The sequence below is a fragment of the Caloenas nicobarica genome, chromosome 2 (assembly GCF_036013445.1).
Source record: "Caloenas nicobarica isolate bCalNic1 chromosome 2, bCalNic1.hap1, whole genome shotgun sequence".
Classification (NCBI taxonomy): domain Eukaryota; kingdom Metazoa; phylum Chordata; class Aves; order Columbiformes; family Columbidae; genus Caloenas; species Caloenas nicobarica.
Window position 1 is genome coordinate 141408439 of NC_088246.1, and position 21895 is coordinate 141430333.

General features: G+C 41.2%; 1 protein-coding gene across 2 annotated transcripts in view; it reads left to right on the forward strand.

Annotated features, from left to right (window-relative positions):
* CPQ (carboxypeptidase Q) overlaps positions 1–21645 on the forward strand; it is a 160700-nt gene extending 139055 nt beyond the window's left edge. For both annotated transcript variants that reach the window (XM_065627216.1, XM_065627215.1), the window contains exon 8: positions 21056–21645. In XM_065627216.1, coding sequence (XP_065483288.1) covers positions 21056–21216 — 161 coding nt within the window. In that variant the 3' untranslated portion in view covers positions 21217–21645. The remainder of the gene's footprint in view (positions 1–21055) is intronic.
* Positions 21646–21895: the final 250 nt, after the last annotated feature.

The following is a 21895-nucleotide window of genomic DNA, read 5'->3' on the forward strand; positions in this document are numbered from 1 at the left end:
TTTTTCCCCAAACAATCTAAAAGTTTTACAGGGAAAAGAGGCTGTAAAAACCTTGTGACTGACTGGGCAAGGCACATTGAAGGTTTGAACCAAGTATGTTTTTGATCCAGGATCAGAAAGGTTTTTAGTGACAGAGCTCTAGATGTTACTCAGAAAACTCATCCCTTCCATAAGCAGCAAACTCATCATGCTTGCATTTGCAGGTGACATTTTAGGTGTAAATGTCTGAGGCTTCTGAAGAATGCTTTTGACAGTAAAACTAGCTGAGCAAATACAAAGCTCAGAAATCATTTATAGAGACATCTTCCTCAAAGGAGCAAGTTCAAAATTATGTCAGTGGCACTCTCTCCAGGAAATCATTAACATTTATAAACTTCAAAATGAGAACCCTTCTAACTGTTTATCTTTAAAACTGATTCTACAGATTTGGTCCTTTTTGCTACTGAATTTCTGAAGAGCAGAATGTATTGAGCATCTTTCCCCCACCCTGACATATCTCTCTTTCCAAAGAGACTATGTGTGCTTTAATGTAATAATTCCAGTTGATTCAGCCAGAAAAAAACACTGCCTGTGAAAGAAACTGAATATACGTTTGTATTTTGTAGTAGCAAATCCTCAAGAAAGGATCACAGGCTGCATAGGAATGCAAGAGAGAAGATATGGGGTCACCCGTCTGGCTACAGCAGGAGCTGCTATCATCACTGAACAGTTTTATGCTTCCTCAGTTTCCCTAATGATAGCAGCTACATGAGGTGTGTTGAGAAGCTACTTTTTGTCTGTAAGGTGCAATAGAGAGGAAGGAGACTTCAATACCTTCCTAATTAAGCTGTTCCCTCTTCTGCTGGAATCATCAGACCTTGTATTTATTTAGCACAAGAGCAGCTTTACCTGATCAAATGTTATGGATGCGTTTAAAGAAAAGAGCAGCGTATCTGGAAAGCGCTTCCTACAAATGTATTTTAGGGACACATAAACAAATCTGTCTGCAAGGACAAAGCATATACCTCAATGTGAGCAGGAGTTTGTTCAAGTTCTCCATCCAAAAAGCCAGAAAACCTAATTAAGAATTATTATCCATCAGGGCCAGTCTGTCCACAGCTCTTGGCTGTTTGCTGTGCCCGTGACAGCGCTGTCTCAATCACCATGTAGGGCTTGGATATCCACCAAAGAAAATGGGCACTTTTCCTGTTGCTTAGCTGGCTAAACTGGATTTTAAAACAGTTCAGTTCTATTAGCTTTATTAAACCTTAGCTAAACCTCTGGAGCAGCAGAATTTTAGTAGTTGTTGCTGCTGTTTTTAAAGAAGGCTGTAGTCAACAAATAACTGAAAGCAGAGAGTTTCAGGCTCTGGTCTCCAGACTCTTGAGGAATAGTATATTACTCTTAAAAATGTACAGCTTCATCTGTACTAAGAAGAGAGCAAGTTTTTTGTCAGTTGGCTTGATTATCCATCTGTTGGTGGTTGGGATCATCCATGTGTTAGAAAATGTTTATGGATTTTAAAATTGGAAGCAGTTGAAAACCATTAATGTCGCATCGTGGAAGGGAAAGAAGTTGAGCGGCTTTGTTGCTCAAAGGGTAGATTCTCCATCCCTGTGAGCAGAGACATGAAGGTTTAGAGTACTGGCATTTTTACAGCTATCCCCAGTTCCCTTGGAGATGTGTACCGTACAAACACTGCACTGGCTGGAAGCTACTGGAAGCAACTTACAAAAGTAAATTAGAGATACAAGATAGAAAAACTTAAATTATCTGAAAACAGAGGTTATCGTGAAAAATTCTAAAGTGGTTTTACCTAAATAAGGACTATCTGGATTGCCTGCCTGCTTCACTCCTGCCTCCCCAAATCCAAGCCCACCGCCAGAACAATCAAAGCACAGAGGAAGGTGCTGGGAGCAGGCTGAGAAACATCTATGCTCACTTGCCCGTCTCACAAAAACTAAACTTAGCACTGGTGAAGTCACATAAGCGATTTTCAAAATTGTTTATGCCATGTATTCCCTAAATGGGAAACTTCTAGAGGTGGGACTTCTAGCAGTATTTTCCACACATACATGCATCACAGTTCATGTGGAATATTTAGGAGTGGGACATTTTTCTGATGTAATGTTATTATTTCTAGACTGTCTATAAAATGCAACAAGGTTACTCCGGAAGTTTGATGTCAAGTTTAATGCTGCATGCAAGATCCATTTGGAATTGTGATCCTGAATTTCCCTCTGCCTCACAGGCAAAAGTTGGCTACAGTCATGGGTAAAGTCAAGTGCCAGAGAAAGGAGATGTGTAGTCTGTTAAGGAGCCATTTCAGAAATGCATACAAACAGATGAGATTTCAAAGAACCATGGAGCTGGCAAGGAGGTCTCTAGAGAGCCTCTAAACATCCTCCCTTCGAATACGGTCTCACCAGTGCCTGTGTCATTTCTTTCATGTTTGTTTATGCTGCTCATGAAGACTTACTATAATGGAAGCATTACAGACCAGCTGGTCTGTCCCAGTGCTGTTCTTAGTGCTTAGGAAGGTTTTTCTAGTATCTAACCTAAGTCTTTCCTGCCGCACCTTAAATGTATTGGCTCTCCTTTCTTTCCGTTATGAACATGGTTATTTCTTTCTTCTTGCAGCAGGCTTTTATGTGAAGTTGGTTTTTTCCTTTCTTGATGTAGTAGTTTATACTTGCCCCTACTGATCAACATCCTGTTTGTTTGGTTGGTTTTTTAAGTGTCACCAGTTTGTGAAGATCATTTAACAAATTCTCATCTTGTCTTCAGTGTCCCTGCTGTACATCCCTTGTTGGTGTCAACTCTTAGTGTAGGAAGACTCCACTCCACAGTTTTTGTCTAGAATGAAAATATCAAATAGCCTTAGACCCCTGTGGTGCCCTACTCTAGACATCTTTCCATTTTTTTACTCCCTAAGTACACTGTCCATCTATTTTGGACCAACTTTATAATATACATCATTTTCTTTGGCTTTTCTGCTGTCCTCAGTGATTAACATAACTTTGAGCTTTTATACATGTTTTATGGGATCAGAAAGTTAGTTGAAAAGGAGCCATCGTGTATAGTGAGGACACAGGCTGAGGTGCTGGATCATGCTATATTCTGGTAGCATCTGGACATCACAGTGCTTTTGTGACAGGCATGAAAAGCACTGATCCCAGGTATATGTTTTGGGGTTTCTTCATGTACTAGTTGGAATGTATTGCAGAAGTAGTTTCTGTAGGTAGATCAGCTCTTTAAGCCCTTAAGGAAAGATACTGAGAAATGTTGATTTGCATAAACAAGATCTATTTTGATTACATTGTAATAGAAAATTACAGAATGGTGAGTTCCACTGAGAATAAACATTAGGTAAAGTTTAGAACAGTTACAGAAAGTATTTTTTAAGGTTTTATTTCACATCTGTATTAAGTCAAGAAAATGTGCATGATTAGAGTATTTGCTTTTACTGTTTTATTCCACTTTGTCAGAAAAGTTTGGGGTGCCTTGTATTTTCATTTGAATTGGGAAAAGAGAAAAGCAGAATTGTGTCACTTACTTCAAAATGAAAAGCCCAGCTTTTCCCTGCTCTGCCTTTCATTGTCTGTCTGTCTTAAGGATTCCATGAAACTGCAGTTCTTTGCATCATGTATTACTGCAACAAGATAATACAGGTTACAAAATGCTAGTTTAATCAAAGTAAACCAGTCGTTATATTGTACAAGTTGCTCTCTGGAAGTTGGTGCAGACACGAACCAGGTTAGTTCCAGGTTTTATCAGATTGTTTGGTCATGTCTTTAGGTGGAAGCCACCCCCAAACTATAATCATCGCTGGAAAAAAAATGAAAAATACATTACAGATGTATATGAACAGCACAGAAAAGGTGGATAGTTGTCCTCTATAAAATTATATTATAGGTTGTGCACTATTACATTACATAATGATCCACCTTTTATAATATACCTGGAGGATCTGAGCATCAACACTAACCAGGGAACAGACTTAAAACAAAGGGACACACTTCTCTGGACAATAGATAATTGAGTGGAGGATATCAGCGCCACAAGATGTTTCCGAGACCAGGATCAAGCATAAATTTAAAAAGGATGGACTACTGCTTAGGAGAAAGGTCCAGCAAAGGCTGTGCAACACATTAATAAGAATGCAAGTTCCTCTTCAGAAAGTCTATAAACTGTTGAAGGCTGGACACATATACTGAAGGAGGAGACTCTATTTCTCCCATTCATTCTTACAACATTGTCTCCTATGAGAGACAGGATAGCTGGCTGGCTGAACCTTTGGGTATTTCCCCAGTTTAGCTGGTTTTTTATGTTCTAAGTAGTGCTAGTCTGCAAATAGTCTAAATAGTACTAAATAATCAAGGTAGCCAGGCTCACAGTACTCTTTACAGTCAGTGGGCTTTTAGATACAGGAATGTTCTGCGTGTTATTTGAAGTGTGAGATGTAAATTATGATGCAGTCTTTCCTTTGAGCCTTTGTTTCCATGTAATATAAACCTGAGGCCCTTGCCCTGCAGCTTCCCCCAGCTGAAAGGCAGCGTGAGGCAGGTGGGAAGGGAAAGGGGAGAGTGAAGATGAAGCCGCTGGGGAAGTGCTGTGTGGAGTCTTAAGCTTTCAGCTTTCCAGGCTAGTTGCTCTCAAATGAAAGCATCTTTTAGTTGGTTTCAAGATTTATGCCAGAGATAAGCAGGACATATTTATGATACCAATGGTGGTTATTGACTTCTTGCATATTATTTCTGTTCTGTACTTTAAAAATTCTAAACAAATCTGCAAGCGGATGAGATGTTACAAGAGTAGCCCTTTGCTTCCAAATTATGGAGACTCTGAAATAAGCTGAATGGGTTTGAAATTTTTTTTAAAAAAAGTTGTTAGTGTCTTTTCATTTGTATTTCAGAGCAGAATTAAGGCCCCATGTACATGTAGCACATGCAGATGTCACCAAAAGAAGTCTTTAGAAATATACTGCTGAAGGCTGGGCAGTTGTTGTTTTTGTACACTCAGGCTTTAAGTGGTACATCTCGCAGCCTGACTTGGGCCCTTGCATTAACAGCAGCCCCTGGAGAAACAGGCAGCACTCGCATAGACTGCAGTATGTACCTACACAGTCTATACTGGTTTCAGGCAAGCCGTAGCACAGTCTTGTTTTGTCGTCTCTGTCACAGCCTGTATGCAGAAAGCTGCAGAAATAGGTGACCACTAATGGCTAAAATCCCTAGTATTGGCAATGCCTAAGTTAATTCTCGGGGTGGTTTTTTTCCCCACACTGGGGAGGTTTCTAAGCTGTTTGCACAGAAATGTCACTTCCAGCCTTGAAAATTGCTATTAGCTCTCCAGCCACCATCACTTGGAGCTTGTAGCTGCCAGCAGCACAGAGGAGATGGGCTCTGGCAGGCTGGATCTCGCTGTGCTGGGGTGGGCGAAGCACGGGCTGGACGTGTCAGGGCTTCAACACTCTGCTGCAGCAGCTTGTTTTCTTGGCCTGAACAATTTTAGCCCATCCAACTTCTAGCTAAGAAACAGATTTCATTGTGCAGCTAAAACTAATCGATAAGTTTTAGACATCTCAATCTTGAAAACCTCACAAATTATATACGTCTTTAATTTTAAATCCCTGAGATGTGCTAAATGGGAAGCATTGAGGAAAGTTAATTAGTCTGACTGCTCCTTCCTTTCATTCCTAATTACTATGGGTACTTTTCTTGTCCACCAAAAGCTGCTGGCTAGATTTTAGGGCAGATGTTAATGTGCAGCCACAATTAAAAATGCGAGCACTGCATGCTCTTGAAGCCTCCAAGTGCTCTGCATTTATGTCTTTTATTTCAGGATGCTTGGGGGAAAGAAAGGATCATCACACAGTTAAAAATGTCATTTGCTTTCTATCTGGTTTCCATGCAGCTCCTTTCTTTTGGTCAGACAAGTAGCTGCCAGGAAATCTATTAATGGTTAAAACCATTTTGAGACATGGTGCAATGTTTTTGACAACATTATGCTGGTATCTGTAAAAACTTTTTCACTCTGTGCACTCAACCTAGTAACAATTTCATTTCGCTGTCCCTTGGCCCAAGTAATGACTTCAGGTTTCTAATTAGAGAGCAAGAGGGAAGGGACTGCGTGTGGTCCTCAAGGCCTGAGCTAAGAGAGAGCTAAGAAACACTCTTGTAATAATTTAACAAGCGTGAGAGCTCCTGCCTGCAGAGCCAGCTCTACGGCCTCTGTGGAAATGGGCAGGATTGCTGCTTCGCCCATGTCCTGTGTGGGTCCTGCCTGACCGGCTGTGACTTGGCTTCATCTCCCCGAGCTGTGCGAGTCCTGGCTTGGGCCCCTCTCACGCCTTACCTGGGCCAAAAACTTCTGCCTTCTTGGTTTAGGCATAGAGCATCCTTTCTGCAGCAAAAATACAGGACAGTACTGAATGCAAGTCCCTGTCATGGATAGCATTGTTCCATGCCTCTTACTGCTTTTCTCCAGTTGTTCTTTTTTTTTCCTATTTGATTTGCAGTGCATTTTAAATTCATTGAGACAGGAAAAAGTGTGTTTGCTCTTTCACTGTTTCAAGAAGAGGAGATTTGATTGCACCATTGGCTAAAATAGATGGCTGTAAAGGTACTCTGGGTGCCTCTTATAATTCGGATAAGCCTTGGCCTCTTGATACGCAGCACAAGATGGAATCTAATTATTGAAGTAATTATTATTGCCTCCTCTGCTAAACCATTTTTCCAAACCCAGACCTACCTTTGCAGTCACAGCTGTGGACCCTGATGGCAGTGGTGGGACATGATGGCAGTCTGTCAGCCTGGGAATTATTTCACTGTACTTACCTGGAATGAGTTACTTATTTAAAATCTCACTTGCCTGTTTTTTGACCCTGAAAAGAATGTATGACAACAGATTTTTTTTTCTTCACTCAATGCATTCTGATTTCAATGGCTGCACTTCTGAAAAGGTGGTGGTTCTTTTTCACCTCTGCTGATGAATCTGATGCTAGCTAAGTCTGAGTTTGGGCTACCCAGGACTAATAAGACCTGCCAGTTTTTCTTCTGTGTCAGTCCTTGTAGGAGTGGGAAATGGAAACTATTCAACCAATAATCATGCAAGACTGTTTTGCAACAATGGATCTTAAAGAGAGAAGCATCGACGTCTTTTTCTTTACTATCAAATGCCTGTCAGTTTTAAGCTGAAGATGTAAAAGTAAAGTGAGGATGTGAAACTAAAATAAATACTGGACAGAGTGTAAAATTTTTTCATTCAGATGTTATTTTTAGGTAAGACCTTTAATTCTAGTTTGACTGAGTAGTCATTGCAGTCCTTTTAATTTTGCAGCAAGCCATTCTATTTAGCAAGTGCACATTTGGATCCTGAAAGGTTTTTACTAACATCTGGGTTGGTATATGGTTTTCTATATGTGTATGTATGTGTATGTGTATATGTGTTTGTTGTGTAAAAAAAGTCCTCAGTTTATGTATTTGAAAGGAACCGTTTGTAATATCTACTCTTTTCCAATGAAACCTGAGTATTTTGAACTTTTTTATAGACTGTGAAGTTTGTCAGTATTCTCAGATTGCTCTTAATGGTGAACATCATGAATAGGGAACATTTTAATAGATTTAAGAAATGTATATTAGTACAGTGATCAAAAGGAAGGCAACTTGGTGAGGGTAGAGATCTAAATCCATCTAATCTGGATTTAATGCCCCAAGTGCCTTTCAAATGGGATTCTGGTTATGAAAATTTGTGTTTAGGGAGCCTCCTATGAAAGACAAGTGTAGCAATGCAGAGATTAAGAGTTTTTGAAGGAATTGATTAAATTCTAGTTTCTCTTTGTTAAAATAATTATCATCTTTTGGTCACAATCTTGCATAAATCACATCATTTGTTCTAGGCTGCTAACAGTCATTGTCACAGGCTCTTTTTCCCTTTTGTATTAGGCTATGTGTGCTGTTTGGATGTAACATCATAAACAGCTTTAAAAGAGGGTGTTTGCATTTGATTTCTTTGACTAAATGTAAATCCAAGTGGCTTTGATTTATACAGCTGTAAACACTGTTCAAAGTTTTAGCATGGTCACAATATCTCAGAAGGATGATAGAGAGTGTTTAAACTAATAGAGGTTTGTTTATTTTGTATTCTGTGGAGTCTGGTCACTGTTATCAAATTACCTGCATTTGTTGCATCATATGTAAAACTTTGTGCCATTTGGAACTGCTCGTGCAATTTCTGTAAAAGCTGCACTGAGCACCATGAGCATATGATTTAAAATGAGGCCATAGGCATTTTTATTCCCAAATGGTGAAAAATATGTATTGAATCTCAATTTGTGCAAAAATGTGATTGTGATGGAGTTAGTCATGTGGCATCTAGAGGAGGATTTTCAAAGCTACACTCACAGCTTGGTATTTGGGGCAGCTGAACACACTCATTCCTTATTCTGCTTCTGTAACGTTTCACCCAACCAGTCTTTGCTTTCCTTGTTTTAAATGGGACCTTCAGCCCTATGAATTTCATTTGAATGGAAACAAGAAACCCCTCACATTAATAAGAAAACAACATGTTCTGTGCATGGAAATATGGAGAATGCAATAAGCCGAGGCAAACAGAACACTGGAACAAGCTGCCCAGGGAGGTTGTGGAGTCTCCTTCTCTGGAGACATTCAAAACCCACCTGGACGCCTCCTGTGTAACCTCATCTGGGTGTTCCTGCTCTGGTGGGGGGATTGGACTAGATGATCTTTTGAGGTCCCTTCCAATCCCTGACATTCTGTGATTCTGTGAAATGCTATTTGCACTTACTGGTAGGACTGAGACTTTCGCTGAAAGCAAGCAGGTTAGCCTTTAAAATTATAATAATTCCCTGCTTCTCTTAGTGTTCTTTCTAAGCTTGTATGACTTCTGTTTCACTCTTAATATATTTGCATTTTGACAAGTCACTCACTGTGTTTGCACCATGGTGAAATAGCTATACAGCAACTCAAATTTACGGGTTGGAAGAATCATGCTAGTTGGGGACATTGCTTTATTTACTCTGTCTTCTTTTAGGATTAGTTCTGCTGTGTGGATTAGCCAAAGCCCGTGTACAGTTAGTGATACACCGAAGAGTCAGAGCAAGTGTGAGGAATTTCTGTCCTTCCCTCCCCTTTTCCAAAGAGAGCCTCATGTAATTTCATGAAACATTAAAACAGAGGAAGATTCTGAGGTTGCAGACAAGTGTTGCAGCAAGTGTCTCCACTGTACCTTAATTCTTTTTTTTTAATAGTATGCTGTTTCATTGCAACTTTGCTGACAAAAAGATGCAATTTATTGTTTAAGAACATTGAATCATTAGTCAGAATTGCTTGTTTTCCTTTGTGCTACTTTGTGTTGGCAGCCTGTTGGACTATATGTAGGATTACTACTACAGCTTTGCTTCAGATATGGCTCAAAACTCAGATCTGAACAGCCCTGAACTTTGTGATAAGATCAGATCTGAACTTTGTTTGAAGTACCTCTCTATTTTTCTATTAATAATGAACTAACTAAATATACACTGGTTCGTAGATCAAATGAAAGAGATATTTCATCACCAATATCTGGAGCATCTGTAATTTATTAGGAAATAACTTATATTGGTTTAAAACTCAAGTATGCATTAAGCAAGGTAACAACAGGTATTTTGAATGATATTTCATTGTCATAGTCATAGTATTCTTCCAACTTGTCTAATGATCCTACATCTAAAATCCACCATGACCTTGAAGAGTTTAATAACGTCAATGGGGTATGACAATAAAGAGACAGTAAAAACCGTTGTTCATCCTGCTGGCGTGGTTGTATAAACAGCACAGTTGCTGTTTATGTGATATAAAATATAACAGACTTGTAGTGTGCTTAGGATGTGTTTTACTTAAAGTAGGGTGACCATTTGTTTTTTTCGTAACTAGTTAAGCACCAGGGTGGTCATTAACAGGCTTTGTTCAGCATCTGGGCAGAAGAGGACTCTGCTTAGTTGGGTCCCAGGACATTCTATGGTGCTATGATTGGCTTTTCTAGGAGTCGGCTACTTGCTGAGGAGGGCTCTACAGGAACTTTGTGATTAAATGTCCACAGAATCACAGAATCACAGAATGTTAGGGATTGGAAGGGACCTCAAAAGATCATCTAGTCCAATCCCCCTGCCAGAGCAGGAACACCTAGGTGAGGTTACACAGGAAGGCGTCCAGGCGGGTTTTGAATGTCTCCAGAGAAGGAGAATCCACAACCTCCCTGGGCAGCCTGTTCCAGCGTTCTGTCACCCTTACTGAGAAGAAGTTTCTTCTCACATTTAAGTGGAACCTCTTGTGTTCCAGCTTGAACCCATTACCCCTTGTCTTGCTTTTGGTTGTCACCGAGAAGAGCCTGGCTCCATCCTTGTGACACCCACCCTTTATATATTTATAAACATTGATGAGGTCACCCCTCAGTCTCCTCTTCTCCAAGCTAAAGAGACCCAGCTCCCTCAGCCTTTCCTCATAAGGGAGATGCTCCACTCCCTTCATCATCTTTGTGGCCCTGTGCTGGACTCTCTCCAGCAGTTCCCTGTCCTTCTGGAACTGAGGGGCCCAGAACTGGACACAATAATCGAGATGAGGTCTCACCAGGGCAGACTAGAGCAGGAGGAGAACCTCTCTCGACCTACTAACCACCCCCCTTCTAATACACCCCAGGATGCCATTGGCCTTCTTGGCCACAAGGGCACAGTGCTGGCTCATCGTCATCCTGCTGTCCACCAGGACCCCCAGGTCCCTTTCCCCTACACTGCTCTCTAATAGGTCATTCCCCAACCTATACTGGAACCTGGGGTTGTTCCTGCCCAGATGCAAGACTCTACATTTTCCCTTGTTATATTTCATTAAATTTTTCCCCGCCCAACTCTCCAGCCTGTCCAGGTCTCGCTGGCTGGCAGCACAGCCCTCTGGCGTGTCAGCCACTCCTCCCAGCTTGGTGTCATCAGCAAACTTGCTGACAGTACACTCAATTCCCTCATCCAAGTCGTTGATGAATATATTGAATAGTATTGGTCCCAGTACCGACCCTTGAGGGACTCCGCTAGATACAGGCCTCCAACTAGAGTCTGTCCCATTGACCACGACTTTCTGCCTTCTTTCCTTCAGCCAGTTCACAGTCCACCTCACTAACCGAATGTCCAGACCACACTTCCTCAGTTTAGCAGCGAGGATATACTGAGGGGGACTGTGTCAAATGCTTTACTGAAATCAAGATAGACCACATCCACTGCTTTACCATCATCTATCCACCTGGTTATGTCCTCATAAAAGGCTATGAGTTTGGTTAAGCATGACTTCCCCTTGGTGAAGCCATGTTGACTGCCCCTAATGACCCTCGTATCCTTGATACGCCTTGAGATGGCACCAAGGATAAGTTGTTCCATCACCTTTCCAGGGATGGAGGTGAGGCTGACCGGTCTATAGTTGCCCGGGTCCTCCTACTTGCCCTTTTTGAAGACTGGAGTGAAGTTTGCTTTCCTCCAGTCCTCAGGCACCTCTCCCATTTCCCAAGACTTGGCAAAGATGATGGAGAGGGGTCCAGCAATGACTTCAGCCAGCTCCCTCAGCTTCCGCGGGTGCATCCCATCTGGACCCATGGATTTATTGGTGTCCAGATTGCTTAACTGGTCCCTAATCCAGTCCTCATCAACCGAGGCAAACTCCTCCATTGCCCTGCCTTCCTCTGGGGCCTCAGGGGTACGGGGCTCCTCAGGACAGCAGTCCAGTTGTGATCGTATCTAGGAGGAGAGGTTAGAGCCCAAAGAGAACTCCAAGGGGAACCTGCACATCTCCTCTCAACCTCCAGCGTCCTCTGGGAAAGCAGAACTAAAGTCTTGCGTGATATTGGATTGCGAGTTGGGCTTAGGAAATAGCTCTGTTGATCGCAAAATACAAGAAAACTTTTTGAATGGATTGAAAATGTAAATGAATGCAAACAGTTACTGCAAACAGAAATGCTGCTCAAAATTCCGATACATGGGTCATTTTCGTGGTTCTCACTCCCCACATCTGACCTTCCAACCATCCAGAGGATGCCTGTGTCCACTAAATTTCTGGGGTGGTTTGGAAGCTGTTGGCACAGGGCGGAGCAAGGGTCCACCCCTGGGAATTAGCAGGAAGCTCTTCAGCTAGCAGAGCATAGTGAAGAAGGCACTTCAATACTTTGGTTCTCTAAGCAAGGTTATGGCATCAGCTACATGCTGGTGTTGTACAGAGAGTGTAGAGCTACACAGAAATGCATTTGGATAGGAAAGATGGTTTACGTGGGTCCCAGTCTGCACTTGACCCTCCCGTGTGACATTTAAAGTTTAATGGCATTAAAATAGTTCACATGCTCAAACTTTAACTACTTCACTGAGCTGAGGTATAAACAAATACATGAAAAAGAATTATAAATTACAGAAATTGACGATTTTGCAATGACTTTCATCCATCTTACAGTGTTTAGAAGAGAATGCAAAATGTAAAGGATTTATAAATCCAACAACCGATTTTAAAACTATCATCTACCAACTTCGTTAAATAGTCTCTACCTAATATATGTAGCCATATAGCTCATTTTAAAGAAAACACAAATGAAATAAACTATATTAAAATATACAGAATATATATATACATACACAACACCTAATATAGCTAATAAACCTTCTAAATTGAAATGCCCTAAATAGGGAATCCCCTAAAAAGGCATCTAGGAATCCCAGAACCAGGGAAGTCACAAAGCCAAGGGAAGGGCTGCAAAGACAGAAAATACAGAAGTAATGGAAGAGTCTGTGTAGCTTTTGAAGAAATAATCTAGCAGAGCTTTTTCAGTGAGTTTATAGGCATTTTTGTAGCTGGATCTGGTCAGCAAAGTACAGTTGAGTCTTCAAAAGCTCCTGGATCAAAGACCTTTAGAGAAATAAGCTACTTAAAATAAGAGGTATTTTCCTCTTGCAGAGTGATACCCAGTGAAAGGAAGGTAGAAATAATTTGTCAGTCTTCATAATGGAGAAAGGCTCTATTAGGCCACCCAGCCACCTCTTTTTTTTTTGCACTTTGAATGTTCACAAAATGCCATGTTAACTGCAAAGGCAGTCAATAGCAAGGATAGCAAGTTGGCAAAGTTTGCTGATGACTACTTCAAATATTTTGTATCAAAACTGATGCTGACAAAGTGTAACAGTAATCTTACAGTTGAAAATGCCAAAGCAATACAACAGCCAGTGACATTTTTGTGTCAATAAAAGCAGCGTAACGCAGTGTATGTGCTATGCATACACAACAGCAGGATTCACCTGAGTTATTTTCAAGAATGATCTGGGAATTGCTGTGGATAATTGTCTGAAATTGTCAACTCAATACCCAGAGATGGTAAAAAAAACAGTGTTTCGTGCAGTTGGTGAAGGAAGAGAGAAGAAACAGAAAGCGAGCATAGGTAACGTGCTGTGGTACATCACAGCCACATCATGAGCCCATTGACACGCTGGCGTTTGCAGGCAGCATTGGGCTTCTTGTCTCAGGAGTGATGAAACACCATTAGAAAAGGGAGGAGAAGAGTCACCAGCAGCCTGCATCCTCAGAGATATTTGATAGTTTTTGTATGAGGAGGACTCTTCAGCTTGGGAAAAAGCTGCTGAGTTAGGGTGTGATAAAAGTGTATCAAGCCATTGATGGTGTGAAGAAGGTGAATGAAGAAAGGCGGGTGCTGCTACTACAGCTCACAAAGTGAGAACTATACTGTGCCCACGTGAACTGCTCGGGCACAGCGTGCATTGGCACAGCGATCTGTGGTGGGCAGACGTGTAAATAGGTTCAAAAATGGGATTAGTGAGCCTGCAGAGGATCCCTCCATCCCAGGTAGCCAGCCTGCAAGTGTGCGGTCATGTTCGGGCAGTGCCAGCTAGGAAGACTCACCCTTTTGTTTTATTTTTTTGCAAAAAGAGGCTTTCTGATTTGAGACAGAAGGTGGATGTGTAGAGGAAAAGCTTCCAGTGCCTTTTACTGTTGAAGCTTCATCTGTTTGGTTTTTCTTTTTTCAGTTAAGGGCTGTTTAGGATATTATTTTAGGGTCTAGTCAACCTGTGCTCTATGGAGTAGAACAACTTCCTTCCCTGAGACCTCATTTCACAGGATTTTATGCAAGTTTAGATTGAATCCGCAGCCGTCACCAGTCCTCTGCCGCAATGAGTGAAAGGTTAATGCATTGCAAAAGTAACTGTGATAATCCTGAGCTGTAATTTAGTCTGTTTAGTGTATCCAGAGGATTAATTCTCAAATGCATTAAGCAAAACAAGAAATAATGCACACTTCATCTTGTCTCCCTTACTACTGTAGTCTCATTTAATTAGCCACTGAAAGAACCGAGTGAAAGCTTTCCCTCTGCCTTGTTGTTTGAATCATGAATTTTAAAGACTTTTGAGAGAATGACTCAGGAGGTGAAACAGCAGGGCTTCTGATGTTATTTACAAGCTTTGTACTGGAAACTATTTCAGTGTCTGTAGTCATGAAACCCAAGCAACTTAGCCTGTAATTTCATCATTTGAGACTAAATGATAGGAGAAGTAATGCTGTCAGCGCCCCACTAAACAGCATTAGCATCTCCATTGCCTCTGCTTACTTGAAAAATGGATAATGAAATAATTGGCATTGAAGCCAGCTATCAACTAGAGGTTATCCCCTGAAAGAAGAGGTTGATATGTGCACCAAAATACATGCAATACCTGCCTGCAATAAAGGGGTTTTCATTACAGTAATAGTTCTGAAGGCTGCGATTAAGCGAGGGCAGCTCACAGACCATCCGTGCAACGCCTCGCATGAGCAGCGGAGCGCTCCCCGGGGTTTGCAATGCAGGGATGCTGCGGCACAGGGGGAGCCTTCCAGCCAACCCATCCCGAACAGAACATCCCTTGCAGCAGATTTACTCACTGACCATTCAAGATTTGTGACTTTGCTGGGTTTTACAAAGCCACGAAATGAAATAAAAATAGTATAAGAAATTATGTTCCTGTTCATATCTTTTATCTGCTTTTCCTTTGGTAACTCTTTGACACATATGAAGAAAAAAATCGTGTGTCTCCCCGCCTTTGCTCTGCAATTTTGACCTTTTAAAATGTCTGGACCAGCAATGCTCCAGCTGTGAGAAGTGAGAGGCTGTTGATTCTGTTACTGTATGGATATATGTGTACCCACACAACCCTGTTTTATAGAGTGTGTAGGAGCACACAGCTGAGCTAGCATTGTGGTGTGAGGAGGAGAATGCTCTTCGGTATCTGCACTTTCCTGGTACACAGGAGTTTTTAACTGCATAGAAGATTGTGATGCATCCCTTTGCCTTTTTTTTTTTCCTGTTTCTAATTATGTGATGTAAAGGAAAAGGACACACATATTTCATCAGGTCTTCCTTTATTTCCAAGGCATTGTAGTTTTTTAGTGCATTCCTGAATAGTGTCTTTGGCATTAAAGGCGTCCAAGATTGGAATAAACTTGATAATGAAGTAGAGGAGTTTTTCTTATTTCTTAAGGTAAACGCAGGAAACGAAAGCAATCTTTAATAAATGGGAAAAAACAAGGAATCTGTCTTTTGTAGCCAGGAGAATCACTGCAGAAATAAAAATAAGGTTTCAGATCAGGCGTTTGTGTTGACATCTTACTACAACCAGTACTTTCAATAGTGAGCAGATTTGTCTTGACAGGGAGATGAAGCTCAAACACATACATACTTAGAAGATGCAAGAGATGCACACATGTTATCTTGCAAAGCCTTTCTTTTGCCTTCACAAACTTTTGGAAACATTGAGCAAAATTTCTGTTGTGAAGGCATTTCCAGCTTTGCTGTTAGGCGGTAGTACAGCTTGCTCAACAGGGCACTGGCCTGGGCTCAGATGTCTGGCATCTATTCCTTTCTCAGCTGCTGTGAGAAAATGAATGTGCCGTTTCATCTCTGCGTGTCTCTCTCATCCTGCAGTCCCTCCTGTCTGTTTAGAGTGTATGTTCTTCTGAGCTGTAGTCTTTTGTATTTGGAGGGGTATATATATGGTGTAAAATAATGGAGTGGCAATTCTGTCAGCTCCTCTGGGGACTACTGTAAAATGAAAACTAAAAAAGTTATACATTGCTGTAATTCATTAGCATATTAACTTCACTGTATATGGCAATGTGCATGTAGAGGTCAGTATCCCAAAGATCTAACCGTAATATTGAAGACCCAGCACACCCAAGAGAGGTTATACAAACAGTGGGGAATTTCCCAACGTATTTGAAAGTTTCACGGAATAGCTGTGTTGTGAAGTTTACATGAAAACAGGACATCTGGAAAGCCATCAATAGGGCTGTACAGCAGAAGAATACTGACTTTAAGATTCACGTTTGGCTTCCTTTGGCAATTAAATGCTATTTGGGATATAGTTAAAAAAAAAATCTAGGGAGGAATGTAATGCAAAATGTTTTATGCTGAAAAAATATGCAGGAGGTACTATAAGCTTCCCCCCTTGAGAGTATCTGTTTTTTGTAGGAACTGCCTTTGTAATCATTCTGATAACCAATAACTAATTTTCCAGTCATCGTTTGCAGAAATGACAATAATTTTAATGCTTAAGTATCTGGCAATAGAGTTTAATCTAATGATGACTTGTCACAGCAGTGCATATGAAGGCAGTAGTACCTGACGGCGTTTGACAAGAAGCAGTGGTCATCATTGACACGCTCATCATTCATTTTGTGGCTCAGTCATTCTTTTACCTCAATAGCAGCATCACACCTTGTTAAGTTGGCAAGAAAAAAAGTTTCACGCAGTTTATTAATGTGTGAAGAACTGGTGTTTAATCTGGACATGTTATAAGGCAGGTAAATATTCTGGTCATCAGCTAAGTAATATTCATATTGCGCATTTCATGCTGAGATCAGCAGCTAGAAGGGATGAGCTGTTTTTCTAAATTTCTCAATGTGTGTGTCTGGATTTTTCTCAAGATACTCTTACACAGCTGATTACTGAAAATACATTGTCAGTATCAATTACCCAAGCAGCTGCTTTTACCTGCCTTATGCAGTGCATCAAACTGGGTGTGAAATAGCTGCTTATGCAGAGACTCATGAAATGAGTTCAAGACATGAATGAGCTTGACTTGAAGAATTTGTTTATCGTGTGCCAGTTATAAGCGATGTCTGAATGAGGCAAGGAGGTGGCACCATGGGCTAGAGAGTCCCACAGAATGGCTATATTGACGGTCACCTCTTGACATCATCTCGTGCAAAGCCCCTGCTCAAGCAGGGTCAGCTGCAGCAGGTTGCCCAGGACCACGACCAGTCAGGTTTTGAATATCTCCAGGGATGGAGACTCCACATCATCTCTGGACAGCCTGTGCCAATATTTGACCACCTTCTCAGTAAAAAAGTGATTAATTATTTTCAGTTTTTAGTTTCCAGTATTTTTGATGCATTCAAATGCACTTTTGGCAGTGTTTTTTGTCATTCCCTGTTTCCACACCACAGCATCTACTACAACCAGCTAGAAGTAGTTTCTCACTGAGTTCCTTATCAGCCAGCAGTGTTCCTCATGTGATTCGCATCACTGTAAATGTGAACAGACTGAAACAGGACAATTAAAGAGGGTTGTTTGGCAAACGTTCCTTTTTTCTTTATGAGTGTTCTTGCTCTGCAAACACAGGAAAGCAGAAAAGCTCATAAAACGTGACAGTGGAGCACCCAGCCCATTGCTTGTTTTTCTGTTTTATTATTGGTTCCACCTAGAAATCAGAATTAAATATGTGATACATACCTATATAATGTTTCCAATCTGAGGATTTTTGAGTACTTAATTAGGCCTTTCAGACTCTTGAAAGGCTGTATACAGTCCCCTTTCTAGGTGGCTAGCATGGAGATGAGTGAATAATTTATAGCAGCTCTGCGACACATGGCTATTCATGTGTTTTGCTTGTCTGCTACCTTATGTAGCTGGCAAAAATACACCTCTATTTGTTACTGGCTGTTGTTCCTGAGGGAAGCATTACATAATAACAAGAACAAAAGAAACCCTTACATCAAATTTAGGTGAAAGAACAAAATAGTTAGCCATTGGAGTTTTAAAACTTGTGTCTAGGTGAATTTTTCCGGTTTCTTTCAAGCTTCTGGAAGTGGCATGTTTGGCTTCCAGGCAAATTTTGTTCGGGAAGGGTTAATAATACAGCAACTATTGAGGATCCTGTTTGGTCAACCAGCTGGTGTGCTTTGAAAGCTGCCTGTTTGAAGCATTATGCAGAGTTCTTCTCCCACTGCCCTTGCCTTCTGTGGGATGGAAGCTTGTGCTCACAGCATTGCTGCTTCTGTTAGTTTTTCAGAAAAGCAGCTGTAGGATCCCACAGACTTTATTTAGGTAACCCAACATGACTGCAGTCTGTGGAGCCCCACAGAACTCCCCTCTTCATGGCCATCTGCAAGGGCTGATCTCGGTCCTGGGTGCATTTGCTGACGAAAGAGGTCTGCTCAGAGTCTTGCTGCAGCTTGGCAATCTTCGGAAGCCATAAATATCTCCAGGCAGCTAACATCAACATGGAGGAGTCTCAAGTTTGGAGCAGGAGACATGAAAATTCCTTGCAGCCATATCTATGCCCCAGGGTGTTTCATGTCTAGAGGCTTGCGTGGGGCCCTAGGCTGTAAACTGTTCTTGTGCTCAAAGCCAAGAACATGGATTTTCACTTTTGTTTCTAATTACATAAGATAAAACTGCTTTCTTAGGATCTTTTCCTTAGTCTCACAAGATATTTAGAGGTCAGTGACTTCAATGCTAGCCCAAGACATAAAAGAGCACAGCCAGTTTAGGAACCTTTCGATATTCTCCCTACTCACACACTCTGATGTTTCTTGCACTGTAATTGCTTGATACCAAAGTCAGATCATTTTCTGATTTCTAAAATCAATTTAGAGAAACAAATCTGTTTCAGCATTTCAGGGAGTTAAACATTACAAAGCAAAGGGTGTTTATCCTTGTTCCATTCACAAAGATGCTGCTCTGTAAATCCATAGTTGCTGAGATTAGTGAAATGTCTATGACAAATTCCAGGCAAACAATTTTTGTCTTGAGTCTTACAAAAGTGTTTGAAAATTGTAATGGGTTTGCCTCAGTGGCTTGACTTTAATGTGTCTAGTGCAGAAGTCCATCAGTTAAATGATTTATCATAGTTCAACCCTTTTATGGTTGTATGTATTTAAAAGAATTAAGAATCAAATTTAGAAGTGAATGTGAGTTGGCATAAATTCAATGCTAAAGTTATTGGAACATCATTCAGCACCTGTAACCTACCCAGTGACTTCTGTGGAAGTGCGTTGCTTCAGGCCAGTGGCAAACAAGCATCTTAAGAGCAAGAAGAGCCTCATAAAATCAGTCACAGTGCTGTATAACCATACGTAGCGTGTATCATCTCTCTTATGAAGGGATCTTCATCTCGGATGGACTTATAAAATGCATTACCTTTCTTTTCCTTCTCTCTAAAATAGCAGTGAAACAAGCAGTCCACATCAGTTCCCATTACAGCGATAGAAACATGCCTGGTAACCACACTGAGAGCTGGACTCTGTCCTGAATGGCTATACGAGTGATCAAAAGATATGTATTATAGGAATGTACAGTTATGCTGCGAGAAATTTCGCTTTAATTCTCTTCAAAGGCTTCAGGAATCTCAGGGAAACTAAGAAAAATCATAACAGTAAGTCTTATAGGCACACGTGAGTTTATCAAAGCCCTCCTCATCTGATACCGATTTCCACTGTGTGTAAATAAATATATGAATAATTTATTTACTTCATCTTTGTAATCAAACAGTCCTGATTTTTTTGTCTTATTCAGCATGGTAGGAGTATCCTCAGTGGTTTTGCTTGCGGCCCATAGCTCTTACCCATGAACTCCCATCAGTGCTTGTTCTCTGGGAGGGGGGTCCTGTTGTGCCAGGTGGGTCCTGCCCTGGGAGCTGCGCACCTCTGGCACTGACCAGTGGGCAGCCCAAGGGAATCCACACAGAGGAACCGCAAGCAGTGAATCAGTGTGTTGGGGGGAAATACCACATTTACTTATTTTCAAACTTTGGGGTCGAGTTCTGTTAATGATGGAAGGGTTGTTGAGATTAAAACAAAGCAGATGGAGACTGATAAAACCAGAAAAGAACAGACAAAGGTAATGAACTGGGAGAGAAATTGCAAGGAGACAGGGAGTCAGAGAGGGTCAGTGTGGACTGGACCAGACAGAGAATGGCCAGGGTGAAAATACCCCGCTGGCATCTCCGCTGCAGCACCTGGTGGGGTGGCAGCTTCTCCTGCTTGTCTTGGCTTTGGTCTGCCTTGGGGCCTGGAGTGATGCCTCCCCAGGATTATATTATTTGTGCTCCCTGAGCCCACCTGGCCTGAGGAAGTGTTCCTTTCCCTCCCCATGTGCCCCCAGAGGGAGTCAGTTGTTCCTGAACGGGAAGAACTGTGGTTTCACCCAATTTGCTTCTGCCCCAGCTGATGAGGACTCCTGACAGCGAGGGTAATGTAATCCTGGGTAATCTGGGTTACCCTGGGTTGTCTGGAAGATTGCTCTGAAATAGCACATCCTTGTGATAAACAGAGGCTCAAAAGCAGAAGCAAATTCCAGAGCTTTCCCCAACACAACAGCAAGGAGAGGATCCATAACTCAGTCGTAACTCATCATCGGAGCAGTGGGATGAAGGACGGAGGAAGCGCCACTGTGTGTGGGGTTCCCACAGGGAGTTTCCTTCTTGGCCTCTGGAAGTCTTAAAGGAAAATGGATATATATTGTTCCTGAGGGGGATTGTTCCTTCCCAGGGGAAGGTCAGCTTTTCCCCAGTGTGAATTTCCCCAGTGTGAATTTCTGCTGCCTCGTGCTCACTCCAGTCAATTAACCTAAAACCTACAAACTGCACATGCCACAGCTCTGTGCAGTTATTATATGAAACTTTAACAGTTGCATGTGGATTTAATCATAAACAGCCCAGGAATGGATTCAAGTTTATATTCCTCTCTAAATATTTGTATTCCTATAATGGAATATTGCCCATTTTTCTCTGTAGGTGCCAGCTTGCGTGATGACCTCAGTAAATACTTCTGGTTTCATCATTCTCAAGGGGACACGATGACAGTTCAGGATCCAAACCAGATGAATCTCTGTGCTGCTGTTTGGACTGTTGTCTCCTATGTAATTGCTGACATGGAGGAGATGTTGCCAAGGTAATAAAACAGCAAGAAAGAAGATTTCTGTTCTTCAGTGAAGATTGTGAGCCCACTAATGCATGTGGTATACAGCTGTGGGAAATTCTGTTTTTCACCCTGCTTTTGTGCATTATTATGTCTGTTTTCCTCAAAGCACATGGTCTTTTATACATTCCTGTTTCTTTTTAATGTTTTGATATCTTACGATTGTGATTTTCACTTAAAATTTATTCTTTTAAGTACTTTTAAAATTTCTGATGGAAGTATGATACATCTTTGACAATGATATAATAACCATTTGTATGCAAAGTGATCCTGTGCAGCAAAAAAAATATACCAAATAAATTTGTAGCATCAGAATAATCTATGTATTGAGTTAATGTGCACGTTTATGGGTTTGTTTTCTGTCTTTCACTCTGTACATTAGAATGATATGCTATTATTAAATCAACCCTTTCTTTCTACTCTCTCATGATAATACTGTAGTTTCTCTGTGGTTTTCAGGTTATAGTACAAATTAATCTTGACTGTTTTAATGGTAATATATGGTAAAATGGTCAAAATACTAAAATAATAGGGCTTTTACTAGTTTATTCAGCTCCCACTATTAAGTCTTACTAAAGGTTGCTTTCTACAAGACTCAGATAAACTAGGACATAGAGGATAGGAAGCCAACCACAGGACTCCCAGATCTCTTGTTT